We start from the raw sequence: 16732 nt of genomic DNA, 5'->3' as shown, positions 1-16732 counted from the left end.
TGTTGTCTGGCAGCAAAAGCAACATATCACATGATACGCCCGTTGAGTTGGCACGCCACAACAAGGCACGCTCACTTCCTTTCATACGCCGTCCAACAACAACCCAGGATGGCTTTCTCCATGTAGCCCGTCGCCTGCTTATAAGGAAGAAAGTAAAAGGAAGACACGCCCCTCCTTGCATATCTTTTCTTCTCCTTTCCTTTTTTTCCCTTTTCTTATGATGTCCTGCGTCTCCCGCATTCTCCGCCGTGCTCGCGATCTCGCGTCACTTTTCCGACTCTCAGCTTGAGAGAATAGAAGATTATGTCTATCGTTTACAACCCGGCATCTGCAGACAGGTTACAGTCGTACAGCAGCATCATGGTGGAAGATAAGCAACGGGGCTTGGTGGAAACCGCCTTGGAGCAATCGGCGGCTCCGGCTCAGCGATCTCTATCGACCTTTGAACGAGTGATTACCACGCATGCTCCCATTCTCGAATCTCTTTTACTTCAGTCTCCTACGGATTCCATCTTACAGCTCTACCATACCTCAAGATATCTACAATCCTTCCTCAAATCCTACCCGACAGCATGGAAATACCTCTCGTTCCGCCTATACTACCCATCCGGCACGCAGCCGCCGCCTGTCCGAGTCGTCCTCCCCGGCCATCTAGATCCAGAGAGTCAACGCCAGTCACGTCCGTATGCCCTCGATCAGTTGTTGATGACGGTGGCTATTCCGTGCAGTCCGTGTCTGCGGAGTTTGGAACTGGATAATACGGCTGTGTCGGGTCAGATTCTGATCTCGACGGTCTTACATTCACGACGGGAGACGCTGGAGCATCTGTCTGTTCGGGGGTGCAAGAATGTCTCGCTGAAGTACCATATTGTTCCGTATCTTACCATGTTTGGATTACAATATGATGTGGATATGGCACGGAATATCGGTAGTTCACCCGCTACGAAGCCGCTTGCTCTCAAGAGTCTTTACACCTATCGATGCCGTCATCATCGACGGAGGCCATATCTCACGTCCTCTCTGCAAAGGAAGGATTCTGACTCAGAGCCAACGCATGAGTTGGTGACGCTCTGTCACAAGCTGGGCATCTGGACGGATACGGCTTGGTGTTCTGCCCCCGCAGGACGGTGCTTCCGGCGAAGGGGATATGTCCAAATGAGGGTTCCCCAGGGATCTGCGGAGGTCTGGGTGGTTTTTGACCGGCTTTGGCGATCCAAGAATTGGATTGGCTCTGTGGACCAGGGAAGCCAATCTTCAAAGCAGGATGGAAAGTTATGGGAGCACAGCGAGACTGGGGCATTTGGCGAAGCGTTGGGGACCGGAGAAGGAGGCGATCCGGGTGAGGGCAAAACTTTGCCTGCCCATCTTCGTCAGAGCCACACACGCTTCGTTGAGAACGTTCGGTGTGACAATTGCTCAGAGGTGATTCCGGAGCGGTGTGAGCAATGCAGCATCCTGATGCACTGCATTGGGTGTCGAAAGACTCTCTGTGCAAGCTGTGCGTACGAAAGGCCTTATGTCCATCGCACATCCCGGTCATCGGCATCTGTAGATGATGCTCCTCAGCCATTCTGGTGGGCACCGGGAGCGACTGTCTCGCCGTGCTCCATGCAGGACCCTGCACACAGTGTCTCTTATATCTCGAACCAACCCAGCTCGTATCCCGCGCTCAAGTTCCATTGGTGTTGCACGGAACCCATCTTCTCCGGAGGCGGTGGGATCAGCATTGGCACTCCTAATCGGGAAGTTGATCAGGTGCGAGCCGTTCCTCTGCCCCGGGGACAGGGCTGGGAGGATGTCGAATATTCGAGCAATGAGTTCAGCAAGACGTTCCCCAAGTACGCCTACGGTGATCCGAGGAAACCGGATTACTCACTCGAGACGGGACACATCGCCATGATGAAGTGGTTATTGGGCCCACCGAATCGGAAGGTCTCGCCCTGCCCGCGGAATCTGTGTCAGGAATGCTATGATTCCCCTCAGTGGAAAGTCCATTGCAAGACGTGCTCGAAGCCATTGTGCATTGAACACGACCTCCGGGGACTGCGTCTGCGGATATGTGGATATCGCGATCTTGCTATGGAAAAGCTGGCCATTCAGGAACAGGATGGCACTGACTCTTTTGATCATCTTCCACAAGCAAGGTCCACTTCTGGATTTGATCTGCCTTATCGGACACAGCGCGTGGTTGATTCGACCACGAGCAGCTTCACGGATGATCAGCTGGGCGATAATCTGACTGAAGCGAATACTTCTGTAATCCCGCATACAGATCCTACTGAATCTGGCGAGCTCGTACGGCGCGGCTCAAGGAGCTTCTCCGCCTCGAACTCAAATGGTTCTCGCTCTTCGTCTCCGTCATCCCTATACTGCGACTCACCAATAGAACCCCCGAAATGGCAGGGATGCCAGTCATTCTTCTGCCCCCAGCACCGCGCAGTAGGCGATCACCGCCAACGCTGCGGCAGCCTCCTCTTCGAATGCACATCTTGCTCAGTCAACGTGTGCCAAGACTGCGTCTCGCGGAACCCGCCCTGCAACTGCTCGTACTGCGAATCGAACTATCTCTGTCCGAACTGCGCCCGGATCTACGAGCGAGACGGGACGTGCCGACGACCAGTCGAGGAAAAGGCACGACATGAACGAAAGTGGAAGAAGGACATGCGAGCGTTGGAGGGGATTCTTGAGGATAAACTTGCGAATGAGATCGCGGAGTTTGCAGGGCAATTCTTCGATGCGATTGAGCAGGAACAGCCGGGGGTATCTGTGGAGCAGGTTGAGGATATTGGACTGTCGGGTTGATCTTGAGTCCTTGCTTTTTCGCTTTTTTTTTCCAGCATTTCCCGTATTTGTCATTTCTTCGGTTTTGTTGTCATGTTTGTTAAGGAGTGCATTATGGCCATTTGCACCAGGTGGTGTTCACGGCGTCCTGGCCATGTTTCTGCATACTGATCTGTCTGGATGCGCAGGGAGCATTTAGTCTGGGATGTATGTGTTCGGGTTTTATTTGTTTGAGTCAGATATCCGGGATTATCATGTGGATATATGTGAAGTAAAGGTATTATGTTCGGTTTATGTGTTAGGAATAGAGGGCATGTCATTCAATCACTCGTATAACTTAGTAGCGGCGTAGTAGAGAAGAACACCGGCAACGTGAAGCATAAATGTATTATTGATTACAGCATGATGCATTCTGCAATTCGTAACTCATACCAACACAACCAACACAACCAACCTACCCAATCTGCGCATTCGAAAAGTCCATTTCTACTCCCGTTAGCAAGCCCCCAATCCAACCCCCCACGAGAATGAAAAAAAGGAAAACATACCAGGATGCTCCGCCTGAAACTTGCTCAAAATCTCCATCTTCTTCTGCTCCTCACTACTCGGCTTCCCCATCTCCTTCTGCCGCTGATCATACATCATCTTCTCGACCATCGCCCTCGTCTGCCCGTCCAAATCGCCCAGGTTCGAGTTCTCGGGCGTGATCTTGCTTACATCGATCTTGGGGGCTGTGGTTACCACGTGCGGCCACCAGTTCATCTTGTTGATTTTGTCGAGGTGGATGGCGATTTCTTTGCCGGGGGGTGTTGGGGTGGTTTCGAGGGTCCAGGAGGATTCGTCGGTTAGGATGGGGTGGGGAAATTGGCCCTTCACAGTAATATAATATTAGCTCTTGCTTTTCGTTATGGCTTGGTATAGGTAGGTAGGTGGAGGGGTGTACCTCAATAATAGCCTCCTGCCCCTTCACAGCAACCTTAATCTTATCCTTCGCCAGCACGACATCCAAATCCCTACCCTTCAAATTCCCAGGGACAGGGATCGTAACGTCGACATCGCGGATGGTCTGAGTCCATTTGTAGGGAAGTTGGGCTTGTTCGGCGTCTTCGCGGGCCTTGCGGTCCTTTTCTTCTTGTTCGCGGGCGGCGGTTTCGGCGGGGGTGGGGGGTTTTTCGTCGGCCATTTTGGTTTTTGGTTTTTGGTCTGGGTTTGGATGGTTAAGGTGAGGATAGAATGCGGTGGTGTAGTGTAAATGGAGAGGAAGGTGATGTCCGAGTAGCTTCTGTCAGTGTGGGGCGGTTCCGCGTTGTATATCGATTGCTACGGGAACTGAGTAGAAGGGAATATTCAATTAAACATTAGCTATGTAATAATAGTAGTACATCGTTCCATGCCATATCCATTCCATTATTAGTATTAAGATTAGTATTAGTAGTATGTATCGATCATAAAATCATTCACAACAATAAAGAAAGCATATGTCCAGTCCATACCAATGTCCAAACCCATCACAACCCTACCGACTCTCCCACGAAAACCTCCTCGCCCCAACCTCCTCTCCAATATCAACACTACACCTTGGACTCCTCACCATCCACTCCGGTCTCTGAAACACCGGCTGCGGCTGCGCAATATTAACCATCTGCTGCTGTCGCAACATCGCAGACGACACAGACACAGTCGTCCTCCTCGACGGCGTGGGCGATACACCAGCAGAGTACGGCGGAGGAGGTGTCTCCCGCGTCGCAGTGGAGGTGTTACCGTAACTGCTTTGGAAGGAGAATGCTGAGGAGACGTCGTCGGCTGTGACACCGTCGCGGGAGTCGCGATGGTCGTATTCGTGGAGATGTCTTTGCTTTTCGTCGGATAGTGTGTTTGTATTTGATTCTGGTCCCAATTCTGAGGAAGATCGCATATGCATGTGCCCCTCAATAGCTTTCTCCTGGATACTCATGGGACGAGGCGTATACCGAGGAAGCGGGGTGGTTGGTGCATATCCCTCATCATTTCTGATGTTAAGATTGCCAGTATAAGCGACCATTCCAATGGGAAATTGGCTATGAACATGGTTTTGGGAGTGGTCATTTTGACCACTTTGAAGAGGTACTGGTCGAGCGGGACTTTGTTCTATCATGTCCGGAGTTGGGGCTTGAGAGCGGGGGAAACAGCAGCAAAAACCACTGAAAAGTCCCATATCGCCGTTTCAAATAGAAGTAGAAGATCTATCAAAATGTCAATTTAGTAGGTAATAGATCGATGCGGGCCTGAGGCTGGTCTGAGCTCCGCAGTTGATATGCAAGTATGCAAGTATAGATGAGGGCTCAAACATGCACAAAATGAGATAATCTAATCGATGGCAGCCAAAATGAAGAATGTAGAATGTGCAAGATCGATGAGAAGAGAAAATGACAGAAAACTGCAAGAGGAATGAGGCTGTGAGGAATCAAGAGTGAATCCTTCGCAGTGAATAAGAGCCTCAGGCAAGGCAGTCACGTTTTATATTGTTTTCCGATTGGCTGAACATTCACTGCTGATAAGATTCCCCGGACAGGTGCCTGAGGCTGACAGGAACTTTTTTTTTCTTCATCCCCGCCTCACTAGTGATTCACTCTACGGTCTACAGTCTCCCTATACAACCGCCAAAATGACACCGGCAGCTACATCGCCACCCCCTAACACCCCTAAAGCCACCCCCGAAACCATTCCCTCCGACATCACCACCGCCGCCCAACGCGCCGAACCCCCCCAAATCCCCGCGCACCGCTCCCACGACCCCTCCAACAACCTCAAACGCACCGACCCCTTCCAATTCGGCTCCCGCTACCTGGAACAAGGTGACAACGTCTTCGAATTCAACGCCTGGGACCACGTCGAGCCGGACGACGAATACAAAGCCTTTGCCGAAATCCAATACTCCAAACAGCGCGAGTCCCCCGTCTCCGACTTCGACCGCTGGCGCTTCAACGCAGACCCGGCCAAATGGTGGAACTTGTTTTACAAGAACAATACGGCGAATTTCTTCAAGGATCGCAAGTGGTTGAGGCAGGAGTTTCCGGTGCTCGCGGAGGTTACGAAGGCTGATGCGGGAGGGAAGGTTGTGTTGGAGGTTGGGGCTGGGGCGGGGAATACGGCGTTTCCGTTGGTGGTGAATAATGAGAATGAAGGGTTGAGGGTTCATGCGTGTGATTTTTCGAAGACGGCGGTGCAGGTTATGAGAGAGAGTGAGCATTATAATCCCAAGTATATTACCGCGGATGTGTGGGATGTGGCTGCTGTGCAGACGGAGGAGAGTGATTCGCTGCCTCCGGGGTTGGCGGAGGGGTCTGTTGATGTTGTCGTGTTGATCTTTATCTTCTCGGCTCTCAATCCCACCCAGTGGGATCAGGCCATGCGCAACATCCACCGTGTGTTGAAGCCTGGTGGTCAGGTCCTGTTCCGTGATTACGGACGAGGAGACCTCGCGCAGGTGCGGTTCAAGAAGGGCCGGTATCTGGCAGACAACTTCTACGTCCGCGGAGACGGGACACGAGTATACTTCTTCGAAAAGTCCGAATTGGAGTACATGTGGAGCGAATGGACATCAGAGAAGGGCATTCCGTTTGTCGACCAGAGCGAATACGAAGTCACCAAGCCAGGAACTGAACCTGAAACCTCACAAGAAGACTCAACAAATGAGAGCCAGTCTGATGAGAAGCAAGAGAACGCTGAACCCTCTCAGCCGATCTGCACGGGCCAAAATGATGGCCTTTTCGAGATCCTCAACCTGGGTATTGACCGTCGTTTGATTGTCAACCGAAACCGCAAACTCAAGATGTACCGTTGCTGGATGCAGGGTCATTTCAGAAAGCGTGAAGCGGCCATCAAGGACAAGAAGGAGGACGCGTGATTTCATTATAGAAGCTCATTGAAAAGCATATACCATTTTGATACCCAAAAACCATATTTGGCAATGTCAGGGCGCCAATGCGTGCCGGCTACTGAAGACTACCGTGGGCACCCAATTCAAGCGCTTACCCGGCCCTTGTACTCGCCGTTATGGATACATTGGCGCTACTACGAACTGGGTTCGATGCGCATGCTGGACTTGCGAGTTGCAAAAGGCCGTCAGTGCATGAGAATAGAATAGACCATTGCGTCAATACTACGCTAGATGCCAGGAAGACTACCATGTTATATCCAAAATCGTGCATTATTTGCAGGAAGTAAGTTCCGAGAGACAAAGTAGCTACATTTCGACCATGCGTATGTACTGGCAAAATAGCAAGAAAAAGTATATGAAAGAAAGAAAGAAAGAAAAAAGAAAAAGGAGAAAAAGGATAAGAAGAAGTGGAAAGAAGAAAAGAAAGCTGCTCTATGCACCAGTCTATCCCCAAGCCGAACCGAAAATAAGAATTGGATGTAAAGCAGCAAACGAAAGTCTAAGAAAGCAAATTCCATGATACTCCATCCATGCAAGAATTGAAGAAGAAGAGGAAGAAGAGGAAGAAGAAGAAGAAGAAGAAGAAGAAGAGAAAAGACGTGACAGAAAAGGTCAGGATAGAGAACGTGCAGTCTCTCTGCATGGAGAAGACCTGGCCATCCGTACCTAGCAAGAGTCCAATACTTTTGGTTCATATATCTTCACTCATAGTCGGTCATATGCATTAATATATTGACAAACCGCCTTACGCGGTCAGGTTGGGACATTCTCCCTTGGCTCTCACGAAGGCATGAGCGAAGAGGTCCTGCATCGCACAGTAGTGGAACAGGATTCCACCAAGTACGGCGAAATGCCAGATGTTGTGGCTGCCGCCCACATAGTCAAACAAACCAGGACGCCAGCGTTCCGGGACTTGCGAGGCATAGACACAGGCACCGGCAAAGTAGACTAGAATGCTCTTCACAACAGGGGCGTAGAAATACAAGCACCAGGCAAAGCCTCTGGTGTATGTCAATTGCGCCAAAGGAGCGAAGCCCGTCAGAGCAAGTGTAACGTAGAATGCCACGCGAGCCCAAGCGAGATCCGCTCGATTGAACGTCGGGTGCCACGGAAGAACGACACCACCAATTCCAAGGCACATGGTGGCAAGGATGTAAGTCCATCGGGAAACGGGCTCACAGTAGAAAGCCGTGTATTCCGTTGTCACGATCGACGCCGCCACCAGCATGGAGATCCCGGTGTAGTCGACACAGGCGAATCGTTCCATGAGCGGCTGGTTGGCAATGCTGTTCATGGTGTGCCAGAGGGTACTGCAGACCAGGCACTTGCATGCAGCAAAGAAGAAGACGGCGGCAATGGTCACATCGGTCTTGGTGCTCAAGTGGAAGTTGGGGTTCAACGGATAGAAATAGAACGCCACCGACAGAACGATGAACAGACCGATGAGGTGCGACCAGATGTTCACCATTTCGTTGGAAAAGGAGAAAACCGATGTAAAGCATTCCACCTTGGAGGAGTTGAATCGATAGCCCTGGAGGATATGCGGGTTGATACGCCAAGGGTGAGGCAGATCGGCGTAGGCGATCAATCGTTTCTGCTGCGCCAGTTCGATAGCACGATCGATGTTCTCCCGCATCGCATCCTTCGCTCGTCGGGCCCGTTCCATTCCTTCATCGACCACTTCACCCAATTTCGAGTCCATTGCCTTCCAGCCGTCATCGATCGCACCATAGATACCACGGTCCCGGACCGCATGCGCTCGCGATTCCAGCTCGGACAAGAACGACTCCATGAGACGAACGCCTGCCTGGGCCTTCTGTTCCAGAGTCTCCTTTGTCACCAGAGCCTCATTGTAGCGGCCCTCGAGGGTCTCGACCAGGATCTTGGCTCTCTTCTTACCGCTGCCCATAAGTTCTCCGGAGGCGTAGGAGCAAGAATCCCTGACCGCCTCCAGTGTCGCATAACCTCTGCGGAGACTAGCATCAATCTGAACCATGTGTGACTTCCGGTATTGTTCGATCCAGTGCATCCGGCGTTCCAACTCGGCGAGGAAGAGTTCAACCTAATTCAGATTAGAATCGCCTCACCGGGTGGCAAGGAATTCACAAGACTTACCCTCAGGTAAACCGCATCCCCGTCATAATCACACGAGTTCTTCCTGGCATTGTTGAAGGAGTGCCTGCGCGTCCGGTCTCGTAGCAACGAGGTGTCTTCTTGAGGGGTGGCCGAAGAGGAGGCGGCGACATCGGCGACATCGGTGACATCGGGATACGACTCGATAGTCATGGACTGCGCGGAGCAAGCCATTCTGATTGGGTTTCTTCTTCGTTTTGTACTGACTCGGATTATGTGATTCGCATTCCTTTTTTTTTTTTTTTTTTTTTTTTTTTTTGTAGTATAGACGCTGTACAGTGGTTGTTGTATATATGTACCGGCCGTTTTGTTGAGTTCGGGCGGGCGTCGGTTGGGTGTCGGGGACCCCAGCGGCAAAGAGAGACAGTAAAAGGTGGTATTCCGGGGTAGAATAAAAGGAAAGAATACGAAGCAAGGAGAGAAAAGAGAACAAAAAGAAAAGAGCAAGGAAGACCAAATATACTCCGGAGTAATTGGTACTTTTGCAGACGAACTGCAGGGCTGAAGGAGGGAAAAAGTAAGAATTTAAAGAGAGTGAAAAAAAGAGAGAGAAGGCTGGAGGAAGGGAAAAGATCGGAGGTTCGTATTGAAAAGTCGCTCACTGCAACAAGTCACTACAAGTAATACATGCTCTCATATCCGGTTCTTATTCGAGAATCCGTCAATCTTACTCCAACATAGTACTCCGGAGTACAGAGTACAGTCCATTCAGCACTTTCCATTCTCCACGTTTTTTTGTTTTTCCCACCAGTTCTTCTCCATCCGGATAACGTCAACTTCGGTTTTGCCTCGGATCTTCGCCTTTCCTTGTCGCCATCTTCTTTTCACCTTTTCTTCTTGTTCGCAACCATGGCGATTAACGAGATCGTCACTGATCCGTCCTTGTTGCCCGTGCTGCAGACCAGCGCCGAAACTCAAGAACAATGTCAGAAGCTGCTGTCCTTGCTCAATCCCACGGCGGACGTCTCGTCGCCTGAATCTCCAGAGAACCCGGCTCTCGCAGTATCTAGACAACAAAAACAGTTATTCGCCGTACTGGCCCAGCTCCGGGGTCAGAATCGTGACGCCATCTTCGGGGTTCGGGATACGAAACAATCGACAGCAGAAGCGCGCCAGGAGATTGATCGGTTACACCTTCAGCTACAGAATTTGTACTATGAGCAGAGGCATCTGACGGGAGAGATCGCGGCTTGCGAGTCTTACGAGTATGTCGATAGACACGGGGGAATGATACGATAGTTTGCTAACAAGGTCCAGTCACAAATACCTCTCGCTGCCTTTGATCCCCGTCGAAGAGTTTCTGGCGCTGCACCCCGAACACAAAGAATCCAACGAACATGAAATTATGATCGCGCGCATCAACCACGAACATGCCGAACGGGAGAAGCTCGAACAAGCTCGACAGGAGCTGTTGAAGCGCAAACAGGCTCTGATCGCAGAGAACAAGAAGCGCAAAGACGACCTGGCCAGCTTGGACCAGGATCTGGAGCGGTTTATCGATGTGCGTATTGCCTTATGGAACTATGATTTGTTGAACGCTGCTAATGTGACCTCTTCTAGGCCGCGAAACCGATCCAGAAACTCTTTGAGAAGGAATATTAGGCCCATAATGATGATTCGTATAATGTTAAGATACCCGACTGAACCTTACAATTAGCATGGCATAGGCGTTGAATGATTTCCCCGGGATAGACCTTGAAATTGAACTATAATACATCCACACCAATTGCAATTTTATTTAATATATATTCTCCGTACATTGTTTCTCGTGTAATCCTAGTTGTGTCCCTTTACGGTGCGGCCAAACATATCAGAGCTAACCTCCGCCTTGAACCCCGACTACCACAACAACATCGCACTGGGAACAACCCACTGCGCAAACACATCAATCCTATACACGCGATCAAATAATGCTGTCATGACCACCAAGAATGAAGACCTGGGGTCTTCTCCGCAGACTTCCTCCGACCCCGACAACACCGCAACCACCACCATGAGCTCCAAGACCAGCGCTCAGCGCGTCCCTCCCCCAGAAAAACCAGAGACAACCCGGACTAGGTTCAAGGTGATTGCGGCCTTTTGGGCTGTGATTATCTTTCTGGGCTTGCCTATCTGGTGGAAGACGACGTCGATTTACAGAGCACATTTGCCTTTCCAGGAGATGGTCGATTGGGCCGATGGCAAGGTTAGTTGATCAAGAGAATTTGATCTGGGTAATCGCTAACTGTTATTCTGTAAATACAGAGTTGCAGACTTGTTTTCCCATTGGAAATCCAAATCGCTGCTCCGTCGATGCCAGACCCCGAAGCGCAGTTACTCCTCCGTACGACGCAACATACCCTCGATGATCTCAACGAATTCTCGGCCCATCACCTAAGATTGAAATTGACAGAAGATGGAGACAATACTGGAGATATTAAGGAAGAAGCGCACGGAAAACCGGACACTGCGTTGACCGTCCGTCTGGTGCCGCAGGACAACCTGCCAACACCCAGATCGGAACTGAGCCCGGAAACCACTCAACTGGACGTGTTCTACTCCCCCAACCAAAGCCCGGTTCCTTCGTCGTCCAACTCGCCCTTGTCAACCTTTATTGCCGGTGAATTGCAGCGCTTTTTCAGCGAGGAGAAAGCGACCATCGCGCACATATTGTCCAACGGCCATACCCAACTGTCGGAGAACATCAGCAGGAGATTGAGACGCTCGTTGAAGTACGCGGATACATATCATCTGGCTTTCTCGCTGTTCACTCCGGGACCTGCGCCGTCGTCATGGGAGATTCAAGAAGCCATTGAGGGTTACCTTTCGCCGCTCCTGGAAGCCTTTTCCCCGATCAGCAACTTCACGGTCGACACGCAAGTTCAATTGTACGCGACGTTCTCGCCTACGGCACCATTGCCTGAATTTGATGAGTCGCAATCAGCATGGACCTTGAAGCAGGAGGATCTTAGCGCCTTTGTCAACGCCGCAGAATGGCCCTTGAGTCCTAGCATTGGCAGCGGCCCGACTATCAACTTCCTCCTCTATGTCCCTGACCCATCTCAGTCTCCCATGGTCGTGAAAGAAAACACTGCAACGAGCTGGATCATCCCACAATGGGGCGGCGTATTCCTCCTCAACCCACCCCTATCCAACGAAAACCCATCCAACCCACCACACCTTTCCAAAGACTCTCTCCGCCCCGCCTTTATGACCTTCTCCCACCAACTCCTCACCCTCCTGGGCACCCCCACGACACCAACATCCCTCCCCCTCCGCCTCCAAACACTCATCCGCATCCGCGCCGCAACCCTCCTCCTCTCCGCCTCCTCAACAATGGGCTCCCTAGCCCGCCTCACCGAATCCCTCCCTTCAATCCCCATCCCCGCAACCGTCGCCGCATCCGTCTCAACAACCCTCTCGCACCTCTCTGCGGCGTGTACCCATCTACGCGAGGGCCGCTTTTCCGCTGCTCTGGACAACGCGCGGGTGGCTGAGACAGAAGCGGAACGCAGCTTCTTTGAGAAGAGTATGGTGGGACAGGTGTATTTCCCGGATGAGCACAAGGTGGCTGTTTACTTACCGTTGCTGGGGCCTATTGGGGTACCGCTTGTTGTTGGGTTGTTGAAGGAGGTTAAGAGGATTGTTAAGGGGTTGAAGGGTAGGTGAAATGGCTGTATATACTCTAATCGTTTTAGTTGAGTGTTTTGCTTGAGTTTAAATGGTATATTTTCAATGGACTTCTATTATACATTCAGGACTATTAATATCAACAATAATAACCAACCCCATCTACCCAACACCTTCATACAATACATAACAAACATAACCCCCCGGTGTCAACTCAACAATATCTATGCGTTCCCATCTCTAACCCGATAACAAGGCTGCCCCCTCTTATCCCTAAACCCCACATGATCAATCATCTCCGTAAACGTCGTATCCGGCCTCGCATTCACCCCCCAAGCCGCAACCCCCGGATATGGATCCGGTTTCAGAAACCCCCTCGTCTGGAAGACTCCCGGCGGTGTATACACCCGTATACTTTCTGTGCTGGGTGGGCGTGGTGTGGACTGTGCATTTGCATGTGCATGCGGGTCATGCACGTGGACGGGCAAGGGCGGGACGACGGGGACGTCTGAGTCGAGGGTTGGATCGTGGCGGGTGCTGAGGAAGGATTTGACGCGGGAGCCGGTGCGGTGCAGGCGGGAGCGGGTTCCTTCGCTTGCGCGGCGGAGGATATCGCTGTTTGCACTGTTGGAGTTGTCGTTGTCGATGTTGGGGCTTTGGCAGGCGAGGAAATCCGTCCTCATCGCTGTGTCGTCTGATGGGATTGGGTCTGATATCCCGAGTAACGTCCCGTTTCTCGTTCGTTCTGTAAACTGTGCTACCTTGGCGGAGGGAGGGAGGCTCTGTCGTCGTTTTCGGAGGCAGTGTGGGATTAGGAATGCTAGGGCTGCTCCGAAGATGGCACCGGGGAAGAAGCCGGCGAGGATGGCGGGAGTTGGGAAGGAGGGACAGTTGTTTGATTTTGATAGAGTGCTTGTGTCTGGGAGGGCGCTGGGGCTGGGGCTTGAGGAGGAGGATTCTTGTTTGGAGGTTTTGGATTCGGGGGCTGCCGTTGGGATGACGGCGATGGTGTCTGATGTTGAGGATGCTTCGTCTGTTGCAGTTGCAGATGTTGTAGAAGCTGTGGATGCTCTAGTTGAAGTCTTGAATGTTGATGTCGAAGATGAGGTAGACGATGGAGACGAAGCCGAAGACGACGAAGAAGTGCTATCTAACACACAAGCACTCCTCCCGTCACTCTCCCTGCACTCATACCCAAATGGACAGCAATAATCACCGCACTTGGGCAAATCATCATCCAAGCGTGTCGTCTTGATCGGACTCTGTGGATGAAGAGTGGCATTCTGTTGCTGCACATCGCATGAGATGGTTGCAATGGAGTTGCAATCCTCGCCATCCTCACAACAAATGACTGAACTTGAATCATCAAAGCTCATACATGTTGATGATGAGGAGCAGCAAAAGGAACCCGGAAAATTGGAGTTTCCGCACTGCTTGTAGGAGTCCGGACATGTGTCGGCGCGTGTGACCAGATCGAAGGCGTAGCCTGGTGTGATGGTGGTTGCGATGATGGCGTAGAGGAGCAGTATCGATGGCCTTCCAGCCATAAATCTGAGGCTTAACCTTGCCATATTAAGAATATCTCACAGGATCTCTAATGCAGCTGCGAAAAAAAAAAAAAAAAAAAAAACAGAGATCTTCTGGGTATATATCACCGTCAATCAAAGAGGAAGGAAGAAAGAACCCTAACAATGACAACGAAGAAAGACACCCAAGACAAACAAATAAAGGGCCAAAGACAATGCCTGTCAAAGATGAAAAACAATGAAAAACAGGCCAGCCAGTGCTATTTCACACATTGTCTTTCTGAAGAAGACTGGGCTGCTGGGCTGGAATGCCAACTGCAAGCGCCGGCCTCCCAGAATAGAGACAGAATATGGAGCTCGTGGTAGCTCCCATGGCGATTGGTCTGGGCGCTAAAAGTCTCCGATTGTTGCAGAATGCTTCTTAAGCTGCAAGCCAAAACATCCGGGCGCGTAGAAAAGTACAGAAAAAGAAAGTCCGTCGAGAGCAAGTCGGCGGTTGTATGTTGATAGAAGTAGATCCCAGGCCTGTGATTGGCCGTCGCTGTGTATGGCTTATTTAAGCCACACTAGTCCCAGAATGGCAGGCGACATCCTCCGCGAGGGAAATTCTGCGGACTTGAAGCTCTTCGCCGAACGACGGTGTTTTAGCAGTCCAGCAACTCGCCAGTTTCACATCATGTTCTCCCGGCTCATGCGGCCGCAGAGCGCTCTGCGTGCGGCTTCTGCGATTCCCAAGGTGCGTTCTGGTCAATGGCGTTGTTCGTCCGGAAGCGAGGAACTGACTGTCCCGCCTATTACTAGAAACCCTTCCAGAGACGAGCATTGCACGTTGTTCCGCAGTTGACGTACCAATCCCAATTCAATGACAATGGCGTTGAAGGGTTGTTGTCGAACGATGCGTTCGATTGGTCATGGAACCAGTACCAGAGTCTCATGGTCGAGAAGCTCAACCTTATGACCCAGGGTATGTCTTATGTCCATTGGACGCCAATTGATTCGCAAGATGGTTATGGGAACTGGTTCTAATCGATTCTGTGTATAGATACCCCTGATGCCGAATTGAAACCCTACGAACTTATGTTCAAGTACTCCCGCCATGCGGAAATGGCGTCCGTGTTCAACCATGCCTCGATGGCTCACAACAACCACTTTTTCTTCAACTGCCTGGTGAGCGACTCTCTCCGCCTACGTTGCTTTCGCCCCTCCCATACTGACCGCACCAGTCTCCCGTTCAAACACAGATTCCCGCCGACTTCGAAAAAGACATCAACGACACGTGCTCCTCGGTTGAATCGCTGAAGCTCGACTTTTTGGCCACGGCCAACGCCATGTTCGGTCCCGGTTTCGTGTGGCTGGGAAAGAACTTAGAGAGGGAAGGGTTGATGCACATCTTCTGCACGTATAACGCCGGCTCGCCGTACCCGGCGACGTACGCCCGGAGACAATCCGTCGACATGGCCACCCACAACCGCGATGCCCCTCTTGGTAACCAATACGCCGGTTCGATGGGTGCTCACTCTGCAAACCAGAGGAGCCTGGCACCGGGTGCGGTGGACGTGCATCCCATTCTGTGCGTGAACACCTGGGAACATGTGTGGTTGATGGACTACGGTGTTGCGGGCAAGGCTGAGTACCTGGAGCGGTGGTGGAACCGGATCAACTGGGAGGTTGTGCATGACAACTTCCGGGCCGTGAATGCGAGGAAGAGGTCTGGTACTAGCCGGGAGCGCACTTTGGACTTCACGCGATGAATCAATTGAAAAAAATGCCGGGATGAGTTGTGATGTTCTATCTTGATTGTATTATATCTACATGTTTTCTTTTTCTTATGGTCTAAATGTACAGCGTTTTGGGATAGATCACGACACCATTCTTCAACTCCCAACCTTCGACAGCCCTTAGCCGGTAGACTACCTCTGAACCTCCCTCATCCTTTTCTCAAACGCCTCAATCATAACCCCCGCCATCTGCCCCTCCACGGCACCCATAATAGCCGCATGAAACTGACTCCGAAACTCAAACTCAATCTTCAACTGCACCCTCGTCTCATTCCCATTTTCCAACGGCACAAGCTCCCACCTCGTACTCAAATACTCAAAAATCCCCTCCCTCGCCCCCGGAAACTCCCTTCCCTCCTGCCCACCCTTCTTATCAACCCCAAACCGCGCCCCACTCCTCGCCTCGACGACCAGATTCTCCGGATCGCAGTCCACGCGCGACGTGAACGTCTCGCTGAGAGGTCCGTAGCCGATGGTTAGGAAGGCGGCGGTGGGGTAGTTTGTGGTTGGGTCGCGGGATGTTACGGTGGATGCTGTGAGGAAGGGGAGGAATTGGGAGTAGGAGTCGACGGAGGCGATTACGGTGAAGAGGGGTTTTGGTGTGTAGGGGAGGGTGCGGGTTGCGGTTAGGGTGCGGTTGTTGTTGTTGTTGTTGTTGTTGCCGTTATTCGGGAGGACGGAGGAGAGGTCAGGGAGGGAGAAGAATGTTCGTCGTGAGGTGGTTTGTGGTGGTAGTGTGCGTGGTTGTTGGTTTTGAAGCGGTTGGGGACGGTATTGGAGTGGTTGTGGTTGCAATTGGGAAATGTCAATGCGCGAGGGATATAGTCTGGCGCTGGAGCTGAGATTGCGGCAGAGTGGCCGCGCGAGTGATGGTTTCATTTTGAATAATCCAGTTCAATTGGCAATTGGGTCCAGTGTATGTGAGTATCTACGCGGATCGCAGCGGAGGCTTTTTGCGCATCGAAAATACCCGATTGGGATGCCAA

At 51.5% G+C, this 16732-nt stretch overlaps 10 protein-coding genes across 10 annotated transcripts; 4 read left to right on the top strand and 6 right to left on the bottom strand.

Moving 5' to 3' along the window:
• Positions 1-103: 103 nt before the first annotated feature.
• On the top strand, positions 104-3183 carry ASPGLDRAFT_41348 (uncharacterized protein). Its single transcript, XM_022545388.1, has one exon. It carries the CDS (start codon positions 304-306, stop codon positions 2800-2802), a length of 2499 nt encoding a protein of 832 aa, XP_022406038.1. The 5' UTR covers positions 104-303; the 3' UTR covers positions 2803-3183.
• Positions 3181-4048, bottom strand: ASPGLDRAFT_161651 (NudC domain-containing protein). Its single transcript, XM_022542492.1, has 3 exons — positions 3725-4048; positions 3330-3651; positions 3181-3270 (listed from the first exon to the last, which is right to left on the bottom strand). The coding sequence occupies exons 1-3, from the start codon at positions 3962-3964 to the stop codon at positions 3236-3238; spliced, it is 597 nt and encodes a 198-aa protein (XP_022406037.1). The 5' UTR covers positions 3965-4048; the 3' UTR covers positions 3181-3235.
• A 73-nt stretch (positions 4049-4121) lies between these two features.
• Positions 4122-5201, bottom strand: ASPGLDRAFT_41347 (uncharacterized protein). Its single transcript, XM_022545387.1, has one exon. It carries the CDS (start codon positions 4973-4975, stop codon positions 4298-4300), a length of 678 nt encoding a protein of 225 aa, XP_022406036.1. The 5' UTR covers positions 4976-5201; the 3' UTR covers positions 4122-4297.
• Positions 5202-5425: 224 nt separating this feature from the next.
• Positions 5426-6667, top strand: ASPGLDRAFT_114915 (tRNA(Thr) (cytosine(32)-N(3))-methyltransferase; the record flags this gene model as incomplete). The annotated part of the gene is made up of 2 exons (XM_022539643.1): positions 5426-6382; positions 6482-6667. 2 exons carry the CDS (start codon positions 5426-5428, stop codon positions 6665-6667), a joined length of 1143 nt encoding a protein of 380 aa, XP_022406035.1.
• Positions 6668-6809: 142 nt separating this feature from the next.
• On the bottom strand, positions 6810-7635 carry ASPGLDRAFT_233285 (uncharacterized protein). Its single transcript, XM_022543273.1, has one exon. The coding sequence runs from the start codon at positions 7393-7395 to the stop codon at positions 6952-6954; it is 444 nt and encodes a 147-aa protein (XP_022406034.1). The 5' UTR covers positions 7396-7635; the 3' UTR covers positions 6810-6951.
• ASPGLDRAFT_232737 (hemolysin III family protein) lies at positions 7333-9344 on the bottom strand. The gene is made up of 2 exons (XM_022543264.1): positions 8816-9344; positions 7333-8762 (listed from the first exon to the last, which is right to left on the bottom strand). Exons 1-2 carry the CDS (start codon positions 9005-9007, stop codon positions 7446-7448), a joined length of 1509 nt encoding a protein of 502 aa, XP_022406033.1. The 5' UTR covers positions 9008-9344; the 3' UTR covers positions 7333-7445.
• A 338-nt stretch (positions 9345-9682) lies between these two features.
• ASPGLDRAFT_115498 (uncharacterized protein) lies at positions 9683-12481 on the top strand (the record flags this gene model as incomplete). The annotated part of the gene is made up of 4 exons (XM_022539695.1): positions 9683-10038; positions 10091-10334; positions 10614-11018; positions 11078-12481. 4 exons carry the CDS (start codon positions 9683-9685, stop codon positions 12479-12481), a joined length of 2409 nt encoding a protein of 802 aa, XP_022406032.1.
• A 185-nt stretch (positions 12482-12666) lies between these two features.
• On the bottom strand, positions 12667-13989 carry ASPGLDRAFT_31072 (uncharacterized protein; the record flags this gene model as incomplete). The annotated part of the gene is made up of 1 exon (XM_022544004.1): positions 12667-13989. The coding sequence occupies one exon, from the start codon at positions 13987-13989 to the stop codon at positions 12667-12669; it is 1323 nt and encodes a 440-aa protein (XP_022406031.1).
• Positions 13990-14644: 655 nt separating this feature from the next.
• On the top strand, positions 14645-15719 carry sod4 (mitochondrial 37S ribosomal protein mS42; the record flags this gene model as incomplete). The annotated part of the gene is made up of 4 exons (XM_022548593.1): positions 14645-14704; positions 14782-14932; positions 15011-15135; positions 15192-15719. 4 exons carry the CDS (start codon positions 14645-14647, stop codon positions 15717-15719), a joined length of 864 nt encoding a protein of 287 aa, XP_022406030.1.
• Positions 15720-15887: 168 nt separating this feature from the next.
• ASPGLDRAFT_87858 (ubiquinone-binding COQ10-like protein) lies at positions 15888-16478 on the bottom strand (the record flags this gene model as incomplete). The annotated part of the gene is made up of 1 exon (XM_022550435.1): positions 15888-16478. A coding segment is annotated over one exon (591 nt), but the record flags the coding sequence as incomplete, so codon positions are not given.
• Positions 16479-16732: the final 254 nt, after the last annotated feature.

This window comes from Aspergillus glaucus (assembly GCF_001890805.1).
Source record: "Aspergillus glaucus CBS 516.65 unplaced genomic scaffold ASPGLscaffold_1, whole genome shotgun sequence".
Classification (NCBI taxonomy): domain Eukaryota; kingdom Fungi; phylum Ascomycota; class Eurotiomycetes; order Eurotiales; family Aspergillaceae; genus Aspergillus; species Aspergillus glaucus.
This window is presented reverse-complemented; position numbering and strand designations above follow the sequence as displayed.